The sequence below is a fragment of the Paroedura picta genome, chromosome 3, assembly GCF_049243985.1.
Source record: "Paroedura picta isolate Pp20150507F chromosome 3, Ppicta_v3.0, whole genome shotgun sequence".
NCBI lineage: Eukaryota > Metazoa > Chordata > Lepidosauria > Squamata > Gekkonidae > Paroedura > Paroedura picta.
In genome coordinates this window covers 75,323,100-75,337,407 of record NC_135371.1, presented here as the reverse complement: position 1 = coordinate 75,337,407, position 14,308 = coordinate 75,323,100, and the positions used below count along the sequence as shown (strand labels likewise).

Genomic DNA, 14,308 nt, shown 5'->3' with positions numbered 1-14,308 from the left:
GTCCTTATCTGGGCTGCAGAACTCCGACATCCCCTTTTCCGTCTCCAAAATTTCAGATTTCTCTTCTACTGTTGGCTTTCCACCTTGCTTAGAGCTGTCATCAGCCACTGTTATTGATCCATCATTCCTGTTGGAGACTTCTTCCTTGCCATCTTGGATCTCCTTGAAGATATTTTTAACCAATCCTTCTGTAAATGCTTTGAAATCTTGGGTTTGTTTCTCTATTAGATGAGCCAATCTTTTTAACATAGACATGTTTTTGACTTAAAAAACAACAGCCGGCCTCAAACAATTTTACAAGTGGCCAGTAGAGGTCCTCTGTTTTATCCTCTAACATTCCGACACAGGCATGTGACGCATTGAAGTCAGTAAGGCAGATATTCTCGTGCTGGAACAGAGTTCTCGTGAGATCTTCCCATTCACAGCTCTTATCTCTTATCTCCGAAAACCAAAACAATTGCAGTAAGAGCTTTTGCCAATTAATTTGAGTTGATTTGAGTCCTTCTTCTGCTTAGTTAGGAGAATTAGCCTGCCTCATAATGAGGTGGCTTCGGGCAGAGCAGAATAAAAGGAGGGGGAAACAAAGGGCTTTGATGCAGGAAGAGTGATGGAGAAAAAAAAACGAGAGATACTTGCAGTAACTGATGTTTTGGAACTCAGCCGATGTCCTCCCCTCAGTTCACAACGTTCATTTGCTGTAAATCATCGTGTAGGGTTGAAGCAGATACTTTAAGATTAAAGAGAGAAAAGAAAGTCCGAGATAGAAAATGGCAGTTGTCCTCTGGACCTGTAACGCTGACAGCCTATAATCCAGGGAGATATACTCCCTAAAGGATTGGAGACGGCCCCAGGAACTTCCTGGGTAGAAAGGTGAGGTGGGGTTTGCATACTCCTCCTCTTTTCTGCCAATTGCTTGCGCGATTGACCCCTGTCAGGCTTCAGAGATAGCAGAGCAGATGCCCTGCAACCCTCTCAGAACGACATCTTAGCCGGAAGTCGAGAGCAAAGATATCTTAAAATTCTGTTGGGGGTCGGTCTCAGGCTCCCTTGCCTGTGCTTCTGGCATGAACTCACTCTTTGATTTGTTTCTTCATCCAGCAGAGCGTTTCTTGATTCACTCTCCTATATGTCTGCCTTCCTTTGATTGGGGTGGGGGACGCTGCCCATCTGGCATCACTCTAGGCCACACTCCTCATTGGATATTTTCTTGTCGAGACTAGGTGTGCAGATTCCTTCATACTCAAGGGCACCTGTTGTCTCTTCCTGGACTTCACAGTGTTAACATACAGGCTGCGAGTCACACTTTGAAGTGATGGGGCAGGGAACCCTTCCTTCCTTCCTTCCTTCCTTCCTTCCTTCCTTCCTTCCTTCCTTCCTTCCTTCCTTCCTTCTTTCTTGTATTTATAGGTACAACTGGTTTTAAATCTAGTTCATTTATATAATGTGCTGTGTCCTAAAAGCAATTACCGTTACATTATATACAGACTTTATTTTAAGAATGATTAGTTACTTGTTTTTTTAACCTGGAGAATGATCTAGGTAGTGAGACACATGTAAAACCATAATGAGATTTCTGCAGAGTGCAGCTTATCATCACCAGATTTGGATGCCTGCCCCTTTGTTCTCAGGGATTTTATTGTCCTTATACTAGATTCAAAGCCCATTCGTGAGAACAGGCTTTTAAAGCCCCCCCCCCCATGTGCTTCTAGGCCTGAGGGGAAGGCCTGCTTTCCCCCCTCCTCCCTGGCATCAGCGCAGCCTTCTGCTCGGGCTTAGAAGCACACCCGGGGCCTCTTTGAGGCCCCGGGTGTGCTTCTAGGCCCAAGGGGAAGGCCTCCGTCTTTACTCACAGTGTCCTGCCGCTTCCCCGTGGCTTTCTGGCCTGTCCTGGTGAGAGCCTACATCAATATTGGGATTTATATTGCATAGTACTTATATTGGATGAATAATTCTAAAAGTACACATTGATCTTTGACTGGCAACCTTTAGGGGAAAATGCTTTTGTGCTGTACTAAAGGAACTAAAAAAATCCCCTGATTCAACAGGGCTGGTATCCCAGTCTAGTGAATAAAACCAGGCATTGCAGTGTAAATAGGATTTGAGTGTAGATGCTGTTCAGCCTTACAGCACTGCTGTCAAAGGGCTGTATTGAGGAAAGCAATGCAGTGCAGATATCATCTGCATCTGGGGGCACATCCAGTATATGCAAAGTCCCTGAAGTGTTGTCCAGAAGCCTTATTTTGTTTGTGATTACCTTAATTGGACTGGGGCACTGTCTTGCCATGCTGTACAGTAAGTATCATCACCACATTATGGTCATGACCATAGCAAGACAGGGGACATCACTCCACCTTCCTCTGTAACAAACCTTTCTATTTTCACACCCTTTCCTATCCCTGAAAGAACTCCCAAAAGTGAATAATCTTTGAGAAACTTGTTACTTGATTTTGATTCAGTCCTAGATTTAACAAGGAAAAGGTGGGGTAGGGCTTAGCAGTGCTTAAGTTTAGCATTTGAGAGCACATTTCTAGCTTCCTGGTAGCCTTCCTTGTTATTGCAAACCGTAGATCAGTGGTCCCCAATCTTTTTATCACCGGGGACCACTCACCAGGGACCACTCAACGCCTTTTACTGAGGCCCGGTGGGGGGGGGGCGTAGTTTACTCCTCTACTCTCAACCACTGCCCTAGCGCTCTCTGATCGCTATGGTAATGTTTAAACATCCCTTCAAAATAAGATACAGACACGCCACAACAATGAAGTATGTTGTAAAGGGCCGGGGGGGGGGGGGATGAAGTAAAGGGCCGGGGGGGGGGGAGAAGGCGTCCTTCAGGGCCCACCTCCAATTAGTCAAAGGACCACATGTGGTCTGCGGCCCACAGGTTGGGGATCGCTACCGTAGATGATAGCTTTCCTTGAATGCAGTATGGGAGAGATGTGTGAATAGTACAGATGTGTAGGTCTTTAAAAAAAATCACTGGGATTATACTTTGGTGTAAATTCTTGTTTGATCTCCTTTGTTTAAGGTAATGTTAGTATACTGTGTGAATCAAGGCAGTAGCTAGCACAAATAGAAATATAAACAATATAGTCTCAAAGTGGTATAAAATAGTTTTTGATTAATAGATAATAAAACAATTCTTTTAAAAATTAAATATATATATTATTTATATTTCTTTAAAGTATGTTTAGGGTTCTTGTTCACATACTATAACAACTGTGATCACTAGATGGTGCTGTCACCTAACTAGCCATTGGTTTATGCTTTACAGATCTTCTAGTACAGTGGTTCTCAACCTGGGGGTCGAACAACCCTTTCACAGGGGTCATGGCAGTGTAAGCAGCTTGGCCGGGTAGGGGGGAATGCCATCTACACAACAGCCTTGTGGGGTAGATCGAGATAGAGCATTCGTCTGTCTGGAGCAGCAGAAAAGAGTGAGATCGGCATGGTGATACAAGAGGCAGAACTGAACTAAGAAATCCCAGAAAAAAAACAATTTATATACAACCATGAACAATGGATCTTCACACCATTGGTCAGTTTTGGTTTAATTTCTGTGAAAGAACACTTGCATAATTTTATGGTTGGGGGTCACCACAAAAGGAAGAACTGTATTAAAAGGTCACAGCATTAGGAAGGTTGAGAACTACTGTTCTAGTAGCTTACTTCTAGTAAAGTTTATCTTCCTCTATTTCTCTTTTTTTCTGTGTAGAAAAGAACCATACAACAAGGTTCACTTGCCCAGCAGGGTTTCACTTATTCTTTAAAATATTATTATAGTATAATTTGAACGCATGAAAAAGTGGAAAAAATTAAATTAATTGAGTAACATGATAAAACCATACAATAAAAGAAAGAAAGTAAAATCAATAAGATTAAAGCCAAAATTAAAACGGGCAGCAAAATCAATAAAAATAAAATAAAAATAGATCAGCAAGCAGTTCATGGAAATATTCCAGGGGCAGTAAAATTTCAGATCAGACAGCAGACATTTTATGAAAGGCCAAGGTAAGATAGTCAATAAAAAAATTCAACCAGGGCAAAATGAAAACAAAACCTATAGAAATTCAAGCTTTCCATTAATGGACATAATCCTGTAGGAAAGGAATTCTATCAACTAGGAAGAAGTGCAGTTTTTACTGTACATCAGCCTTGTCTCTGTTGTTGAGGCCCACAGAATGAATGTCTTGACCTACAGTTAGATATATGCAAGAGGATAGTCTTTCGAGTAACCTAGGTTAAGACTATATTTGTCTTGACAGGGAAGAACTACATCTTGGAATTGTGCTAGGAAGCAAATTAAAAGCCAGATATTTTAAGACTAGCGTGATCTTCATAGATAACATCAGCAGGCAATCTGGAGACAGCCTACTGAATTGTTGGAAGCTTCTAAGTGTTTGTGTAGTGGTTAAGAGCAGTGACCTCTAATCTGGAGAGCTGAGTTTGATTCCCTGTTCTTCCATATGCAGCCAGTTGGATGACCTTGGGCTAGTCACAATCCTGTTAAAGCTGTTTTCAAAGAGCAGTTCTATCAGAGTAAACTTAATGTATTATTCTTTAAAAAACTGCTCCCCCCCCGCCTCACCCCCAATACTCAACTTTTTAGCTGTTTCTTACGTCTACCCTGGTCCTGAAGCTTTACATAACAAGGTGGGGGAAGTGGAGAAGTCTCATGGTACGTAATATGAAACCTGTTAGTGAAATCATCAGTCGTTTCCAAGATGTCCCACTGATTTAGGATTAATTATTGGATTTACAGCTTTATTTTGCAGTTCATGTTGCAATTTAGAAAAGGGGTATAGCTCAGTAATAAGAGTATCTGCTTTACATGCTGAAGATCCCTGACATTTCTAGTTTAAAAGATTAGGTAGTGGGTAATGTGAAACACTGCCAGAGACACTGGGTAGCTCTTGCCAGTTAGAGCAGGCAGTAGTAATCTTGAAATACCTGTGGTCTGACTCAGCCAGATGCAGCTTTATATGTTTGTGTGTTCATGAAAGTACGGTTGGGATTATACCCTATCCTGGATAGTCCAGGCTAGCTGGATCCTGCTGGATCTGGGGGGGTAGTCTTTTGCCGAGGCACGTTGCCACCGCCTGAGCCCCTGCTCCACTTGCTTTTCCGCCGGCACCCCTGACTTCCTGCTGCCCACTGGGGGGGGCGCTGCCAGCAGCATCTGCGCAGTGCCATACCGAGGGGGAACCCCAGCCATGGCGGCCACTGGATAGTACCAAAGGTGAGCCAGCGACAGAGTGGCAGGGCAGCCCCCGAGGTAGCAGCCGGGGAGGAAGACTAGGAGGAGCCGCGGCCCGGTACTGACTGATCCACGGACCGGTCCCGGTCCCTGGCCCAGGGGTTGGGGACCCCTGCTGTAGGGTCACCATAAATCAACTGTGACTTCATGGCACTTTTCACCACCATACCATCTTATCCATTTGGTGCCTCTTAATAATTGTGAAACAGCCTTGGGGGACGGACTGTCCGGGCTTGCCCCTACAGCTCCCACCCTCCCTCACCAAGCCCTCACCCCTTGCCTCACAGACATGCCTGGCTGCTACAGCCAGCCAGTCGGTGACTCCTCCGCTCCATTTGCAGGGCCCCAGGTAAGAGGCCCAGCCGGGGGGGGGGGGGGATTACTACTCCGAAAGGCCTGGAAAGACCTTGCACAGGCCCCGGGTGTGCTATCAAGGCCTTTGGAAAGCCATCCGGCCGAGGGGGGTGGAGGGAGAGGGAGCACTTCCCAAAGGCCTCACACAGGCCCCAGGTGTGCTTTCAAGGCCTTTGGGAAGCCCTCCAGCCGAGGGGGAGTGGGGGGAGAGGGAGCGCTTCCGAAAGGCCTGGAAAGGCCTCGCACAGACCCCAGGTGTGCTATCAAGGCCTTTGGGAAGCCATCCGGCCGAGGGGGGGTGGAGGGAGCGCTTCCCAAAGGCCTGGAAAGGCCTCCCTGCAGCCCCGGGTGTGACCCTTTCAAAGCCTGCCTGGTTTACCACTAATCACAGTATAATTCTGTATGACAAATATTAAGTACTATATAATTCTGTATGACAAATATTAAGTACTATATGGATTCTCCTCTTGACTCGGTTCCAGGCTTATATTTACTGCCTCTTAAAATTAGTAAAGAGAACAAATTAACTATGCATGGGCAGTACTGTAAAAGTTGTAGACAAGACTTATTCTCCTTTCTAGGCAAAAAGCCAGTAAGATGCCCTGTAGCTGGATGAATCATCATAACTTTAACCTATGAATACAGAATAGTGTGACGTCAGCTGTCCTGCCCCTATGAGTATGTGGCTGTTGACCTGTAGGTCAATATTGCACATTCCCAGATAAGTGCTACATTTCAAGGTTGTATTAAATAACTATGGTAAATTGGGATGAATTTAGCAGTCAGCATCTTTAGTAACTGCTGATATTTCAGGCTCAAAGCATTGTCACATAATGTCTTGCAGGTTACTAGCATCTTGCACTGTTCCTCTCCTTTCAAGTGCCCGTACAGTGACATCTTATGAAAATATTGGAAGATGGGAAAAGAAGAATAGAATAGTTTATCCTCCTCAACAACCTGGAGAGCGTCGAAGACCTGCGGTAATTCCCCCCCCCCCCGTGTATACAATGAAATTGCAGAGCTGGTAGTTATTACAGTCTTTGTCTCATTTTGTAAGGCACCAGTTTCTGAGCAAGTAAATTGAAGTGTTAGAATGAGCTAGGACAACATACTGATATCAAATGTAAAATAGCAACAAATTAGCATACAGCATAATAGAGGAGCTTACAACCAGATGTGATAACTGAATGGTATTAGCATGTATAGTGAGATAAGAAAGTAATATCTCTGTTAATCCCTTGGGATTCCAGCATCCTGAGTGTTGTGATAACTTGTAACTCAACAAATTTCTAAACTCGCCTGCTTCTGAACTTCCTTTGCAATAAAAGAGGGACTTTGAGGTCCTCCGTGAATTGTCCTGGAAGGCTGAAGTATTCTCCTGCAGGTTTCTTAGTTTTGTGATTCATGATACTAGATTGTGTCCATTTATCCTTTGGCACAGTATTTAACCTGTATGCTAATTTGTTGGTATTCACATGTCTTATCAATTGCCTTCATCCAGTCCGAGCTGGATTTACTGCTCAATTACTTATGGTTCTTAACTGTGATTGGCTATTGTCAAATTGTTTGCTTTGCTGCTAAGCACAGCTAAAATCAAAGTGGTTACCTCAGAGACAAATACAATGTGTGTGTGTACTTAAGTGTTTCCCATCTTATCCTCTGTGTACATTAATTGATTCTGCTAGCAATATAATTTGAATATATGCATTTTATTTCTGGGCAATGAAGTGTACACGAGACTACATTTGATAAAATGATTAATGTGTCTCTGAATTTTTCTTAATTTTGAAATGTTTGTATTTTCTTTTCCTTTAAAAAAATTACTTTACCGTTCTCCAATTTGTTCTGGCCATAATCCTGCCTGGTGAAAGAATGGGAGTTAGGTTGTCATTGGAGGCAACATTAGCATGGTCATAGAATCGTAGAATTGGAAGGTACCTTCTGAGTCAAATAGTCTAGCGATCCCCAACCTGTGGGCCGCGGACCACATGTGGTCCTTCGACTAATTGGAGGTGGGCCCCGAAGGATCCCGTCTCCCCCCCGGCCCTTTACTTCATCCCCCCCACCCTTTACAACACACTTCGGGTGTCATTGTCTCCCATCACTCCCAGATGGGACTATCTCGTTGCAGAGAAACAAGCTCAGGGTTCCCATTGATTAGTCATTGTCATGAGTTAATATTTCCATGAAAATAAAATGTTCCTTATGTTCATTGTTGTGGCATGTCTGTATCTTATTTTGAAGGGATGTCGTCCACTCCCTGCAATATGTAGGACACTTACAACCTTATCGCTTATCGACTGTAACTTGACACCCCCTTGATTCTTCACAGAATCAGCTTCTTCGTCAGATGGCTATCCAGCTTCTGTTTAAAAATTTCCAAAGATGGAGAACCCACCACCTCCTGAGGAAGCCTGTTCCACTGAGAAACCGCTCTAACTGTCAGGAACTTCTTCCTGATGTTTAGACGGAATTTCTTTTGAATTAATTTCATCCCTTTGGATCTGGTCCGTCCCTCTGGGGCAAGAGAACAACTCTGCTCCATCCTCCATATGGCACCCTTTTAAATACTTGAAGACGGCTATCAGATCCCCTCTCAGTTGTCTCCTCTTCAGGCTAAACAGACCAAGCTCCCCCAACCTTTCTTCATACATCTTGGTCTCCAAACACCTCACCATCTTTGTTGCCCTCCTCTGGACACCCTCCAGTTTGTCTACATCCCTCTTCAACTGTGGGGCCCAAAACTAAACACAGTACTCCAAGTGAGGCCGAACCAGAGCAAAGAGGTACCATCACCTCCCGTGATCTAGACACGATTTTCTGTTTGATACAGCCCAAAATACCATTTGCCTGTTTAGCCACCAAGTCACAGTGCTGACTCATGGTCTGCGAAGACTACTAGATCCTTTTCACACATACTAATGCCAAGACAAGTCTCCCCCATCCTATATTGGTGAATATGTTTTTTCCTAGCTAAATGCAGAACTTTACATTTGTCCCTATTGAATTTCATTTTATTCAGTTTAGACCAGTTCTCAAGCCTGTTAAGATCATCCTGTATTCTGATTCTGTCTTCTGTTGTGTTTGCTACCCCTCCCAGTTTAATATCATCTGCAAATTTAATAAGTATCCCCTCTAATCCCTCATCCAAATCATTTATAAATATATTGAACACACAGGCCCCAAGACAGATCCCTGGAGCACTCCACTTCTTTTCCAAGAGGATGCTCTTAACAAGTACCCTTTGGGTACGATCAGTCAACCAGTTATCAATCCACCAGACAGAATTAGGATCCATACCGCTTTTTACCAGCTTGTCAACAAGGATATCATGTGGAACCTTATCATAAGCTTTACTGAAATCCAGATAAACAGCATTCCCCTGATCCAGCAAAGTAATCACTTTCTCGAAAAAAGAGATAAGGTTGGACTGACATGACTTGTTCTTGTGAAACCCGTGCTGAGTCTTAGAAATCACAGCTCTCTGCCCAAGCTGCTCAAGGACCGACTGTTTGATGATATGTTCCAATATTTTGCCAGCTACTGATGTCAAGATTAACAGTTACCTGCATCCTTTTTCCCTTTCTTGAAGTCATGCAAGTTTCTGACCTGCCTGGCTGACAATTTCATTTATCAAATGGTAGATGAACCCACAAGAGGTTTACCCATCCTGGACTTAATACTGACCAACAGGCAAGAGTTGGTGGATGAGGTGAAGGAGGTGGGGACCCTAGGGGGAAGTGACCATGTCCTCATAGAATTCCTTTTGAGATGGGGAGCCAAGGAAGCTTGTAGCCAGACGCGGATGTTGGATTTTCATAGGGCAAACTTTAATAAACTCAGAGACATGATGAGTGTCATACCATGGACGAGAATGCTGGAAGGGAAGGGAGCATGTGAAGGGTGGGCGCTACTCAAACAAGAGCTATTGCATGCTCAATCAATGACTATCCCAGAAAGACGAAAACACTGCAGGAGCTCTAAGAAGCCTATTTGGATGAACAGAGAACTTCAAGAGGAACTAAGAAAGAAAAGGAAAATGTTCAGGAAATGGAGGGAAGGACAGAGCTCTAAAGAAGAGTACCTACAGGTTACTAGGCACTGTAGATCAATCATCGGAAAGGCCAAAGCTGAGAGTGAGCTAAGATTGGCCAGGGAAGCCCATTGTAACAAGAAAAGATTTTCAGTTATGTGAGGAGCAAACGTAAAGTAAAGGAGGCAATAGGCCCACTGTTGGGTGCGGATGGACAAACTAACGAAAGATGCAGAGAAAGCAGAAAGGCTTAGTGCCTATTTTACATCTGTTTTTTCCCACAGGTCAAAGTGTTTAGGCACATCTAGAGATGGCCAAAGCCAAAGGACAGTGTCTGGGTGACAGGTTAACATGGATAGAGAGGTTGTCAAGAGGCATTTAGCTGCACTGGATGAGTTCAAATCCCCTGGTCCGGATGAAATGCACCCGAGAGTACTCAAAGAACTTTCCAGAGAACTTGCACAGCCCTTGTCCATCATCTTTGGAACGTCTTTAAGGACTGGAGATGTCCCGGAGGACTGGAAGAGAGCAAATGTTATTCCAATCTTCAAAAAAGGGAGGAAGGATGACCTGGGAAACTACAGACCAGTGAGTCTGACCTCTGTTGTGGGGAAGATAATGGAGCAGATATTAAAGGGAGCTATCTGCAAACAACTGGAGGACCATTTGGTGATCCAAGGAAGTCAGCATGGATTTGTCTCCAGCAGGTCCTGCCAGACCAACCTAGTTTCCTTTTTTGACCAAGTAACAGGTTTGCTGGATCGGGGAAATTCGGTTGATGTCATTTACTTGGATTTTAGTAAAGCTTTTGACAAGGTTCCCCATGATGTTCTGATGGATAAGTTGAAGGATTGCAATCTGGATTTTCAGATAGTCAGGTGGATAGGGAATTGGTTAGAAAACCACAGTCAAAGAGTTGTTGTCAGTGGTGTTGATTTGGGGCCAAGGGACCAAGCCCTATGAAGATAGGTTGAGGGACTTGGGAATGTTCAGCCTGGAGAAAAGGAGGTTGAGAGGGGACATGATAGCCCTCTTTAAGTATTTGAAAGGTTGTCACTTGGAGGAGGGCAGGATGCTGTTCCTGTTGGCTGCAGAGGAGAGGACACGCAGTAATGGGTTTAAACTTCAAGTACAACGATATAGGCTAGATATCAGGAAAAAAAATGTCACAGTCAGAGTAGTTCAGCAGTGGAATAGGCTGCCTAAGGAGGTGGTGAGCTCCCCCTCACTGGCAGTCTTCAAGCAAAGGTTGGATACACACTTTTCTTGGATGCTTTAGGATGCTTAGGGCTAATCCTGTGTTGAGCAGGGGGTTGGACTAGATGGCCTGTATGGCCCCTTCCAGCTCTATGATTCTATGATTCTATAAGATGGGGACAACATTTGCCCACCTCCAATTATCTGACACCTCACCTGTTTTCCAAAAAGTTTCAAAAATAATGGACAGGGGTTCATTTCCCTCACAAGAGAAGACTGAGGAGAAATAGGAGTTAAGCAGTTCAGCCCTCTTTCTGACCACTGGACTCTACCCAACATACCTTTAAGTGTGTTAAAATCTGCTTTCCTGAAGTCCAGTCTATATGTCCAACTATGTAAAGATTTTTTTCTTTCTCAGAATTGAAAATTCCAACATTTTGTCTAGTGTGCCCACTACTTCCACCTCATCCATCAGTTCTTCCGTATTGATGAGAATTAAGTCTAAAATAGCAGACCTGCTGGTTCCCCTCTACTTTCAGGGAAATGAAGCTGTCAGCAAGACAAGTTAAGAAATTAACAGTGTTAGTATTTTTAGCAGAATTGATCTTCCAACAGATATCACAAGTATAAAGATTCTTAACATCTATTGCTACACCTCCCCACTTCTTTACTTGTCTGTCCCTTCTGAATAGATTGTATCCCTTGATTCTAGTATTCCAATTATGAGTATTATCCCACCAGGTTTCTGTGATTCCTATTAGGTCATAGTCTCCTTCCTCTATTAGGACTACTAGTTCCTCCTGCTTGTTTCCCATACTCTGTACATTAGTGTAGAGACATCATAATCCATCCTTTGTGTGCCTCATGGTTTTGGCTTTTGAACTTCCTTACTAGTTAGTAGTTCCCTGCTTATACGCCGTTCCCTGTAGCTTTGCAATCTTCCTATCTTCAGTTCCTGCCATCATACCAGATTCTGAATTTACCTCCTGCTCCCCTTTTGGTTTTAATTTAAAGCCCTCTTCACCAGGTGTGCAAGGATTCTCCCAAAAATACTTTTTCCATGCCTTGTGAGGTGCACACCATGTACTGATAGTAGCCCCTCATATTGATATCATAGACCATCATAGAAACTGACATCATAGAAACCCAAACTTTTCTTGAGGACACCAGTTTTGTAGCCAGTCATTTACTTGCATGATTTTTCTCTCCCTTCCTAAGCCACGGCCACTTACAAGAAGGACTGATGAAAACACAACTTGGACTCCCAGGTCCTTTGCCTTTCCCCCCAGATCCACAAAGTCTTTCTTAATATGTTCCATACTCTGCCAGCCAGATTTGTTCCTACATTGATGAGAAGGAAGGGGTAGCAATCTGTGGGTTTGATTTTCTTGTCCAGCCATTCCATTACATCCTTGATGTGTGCACCAGGTAGGCAGCAGACTTCTCAAGACAACAAGTCTGGTCTACACACTTCGGCCTCTACACCTCTCAGTAGGAAATCCCCAATCACCAGCACCCGTTTCTTTGTACTCTTGGGAGCAGACCTAGAACTCTCACCTGTGGGGGCCTGTGAAGTGTTTCTTGGGCTTTGTGGGTTCTGTGGAGGAGAAGTCCTAGAACTCTTACCTGTGATGGCCTGTAATTTGTTTCCTGGATTTCGTAGGGGCTTGCTCTTCATGGAGAATTGCTCATGCTCCTGTGTTCCTGAATCAACATATTCAGGTAGATCTTTGAAACGATTCCTGAGCATCAGTGGGGCAGAGCTTCTCCTTATTCTTCTACTCCTGTGTGTAACAGCCTTCCATTTAATATCCTGTTATGTTCTGGGTTTTTTAATAACTTTCTCTTCTCCTGCACTTGCGTTCTCAAGAGTGTTTTATAAGTTCCATCCACAAACTCTTCACCCTCCTTTATATGCTGCAAAATATTCAAGCATTCCTCTAATTCCTGTACCTTCTCCAGCAGAGCCACTAATTTACACTTGCTGCAGGTGTAAAAGCAGTCCCCCCGAGTTAAGAAGATAAACATGGCACAGATGGAACATGTCACTACCTCATCTCTTCCATGCCACTTTGATCCATCAAAAATACTTCTCAACCGGTCCTGTACTTCCCTGAATCCTTCAGCTTGATCTTCCAGCGAGAGCCAAAGGCCAAGAGTCCTTTAGCTCTTGCCCTTTGGCTCCTTACAGAATCTTCTGCCTTGATACATAACCCATCAGTCCTTTGGTTTTTGTAGCCTCTGGAAAGCAAGAGCCTTTTATAGCACAAAGGCCCAGTTAGCAGAGGGTGGATCTTGTAGTCAGCTCCTCCATCAGCTCCTGAAACACCACTTCCTTCTTCTTCCAGCTTCAAGTGGTCATTCATGGAAGACTTCACTATGCTGCTGCAATTCATGCATTATTATCTTTAAACCGCTCCTGTGGAGCGGATTAAATAAAAGGGTAAGGGCTGTCTGGGAGGAGTTAGGACGGGCCCCGTCCGGGATAGAAACTCGGAGGGTCCAATCAGGAGCCACGAAGCGGCTCCTGATTGGACCCTCCGAGTGCCCATCCAGAGCCCAGCAGCCAATTGTGCGGCTCCCCATTGCCTGCTTGGCCCGGCCTCGCCCACCAGGGGTCTCGCTGCGCAGAAAGACTAGCTGCCTTCCTACGCGGTGAGTCCTCCCGGCACCTTCCCCTTGCCCTTGGGAAAGGAGCAGGGACGCCGCGTCAAAGATGCGGCGTCCCTGCTCCTCTCCCGCCCCCCCAATGCTCCCAAACAACACAGACTACACCCCCTCCCCCTCACGCCCCTTCCCACGATGACCCTTCCCACAACCCTACCCCTCAAGCCCCTTCCCACCCACCGCTACATATCCCCCCTCGCCCTCCACACCCCTTCCCATGCCGCTGCCGCCGCCACCGCTTCCCACACATGCACCCACACACACATGCAAGCACCCACCCACCCCTCGATAACCCCCTTCGCCCACCACACCCCTTCCCACCCTGCCGCCGCTTCGACCACAACACACACAGACGCATGCATGCACCCACCCACCAGTAAATACTGCCCGTCGCCCCACCAACCCCTTCCCGCGCCGCTGCCACGCCACCACGGCCGCCCCCATCCCCGCCCGTCCCACCCCCACCCCACCTGTCCCTTTACCCACCCGATGAATGCTCGCCCCACGCCTCCTTACCTTTCCCCCGTCCTCTGTCTCCACGGCCCTTTCTGTAGTGCTGCAGCTATGCCGTGTGTCCCGCGTGGCCGTTGCCGCGGTGCTACACTGAACCAGGCATGCGCGGACTCCCACGCATGCCTGGTTGCCCTTCCTAGCGCGGCCCCCCCACCTCTCCACCATGCATGCACGGCCTCCCGCGCATGCGTGCCAGCCCTCACCGGACCCGCGACAGCCCCCCCAACACAGCCGCACCGTCCCCAACAACTTGGATGCCCACGAAGGTGAGTCGCCTGTGAGAGGTGGGT

At 45.5% G+C, this 14,308-nt stretch overlaps 1 protein-coding gene across 2 annotated transcripts in view; it reads left to right on the top strand.

The window, feature by feature from the left end:
* The window catches only part of MRPL22 (mitochondrial ribosomal protein L22), a 38,664-nt gene that overhangs the window by 5,962 nt on the left and 18,394 nt on the right, over window positions 1-14,308 (top strand). The window contains exon 3 of one of the 2 annotated variants that reach the window (XM_077326453.1): window positions 6,453-6,588. In XM_077326453.1, coding sequence (XP_077182568.1) covers window positions 6,453-6,588 — 136 coding nt within the window. The remainder of the gene's footprint in view (window positions 1-6,452; window positions 6,589-14,308) is intronic. The other variant, XM_077326454.1, reaches the window with a different exon arrangement.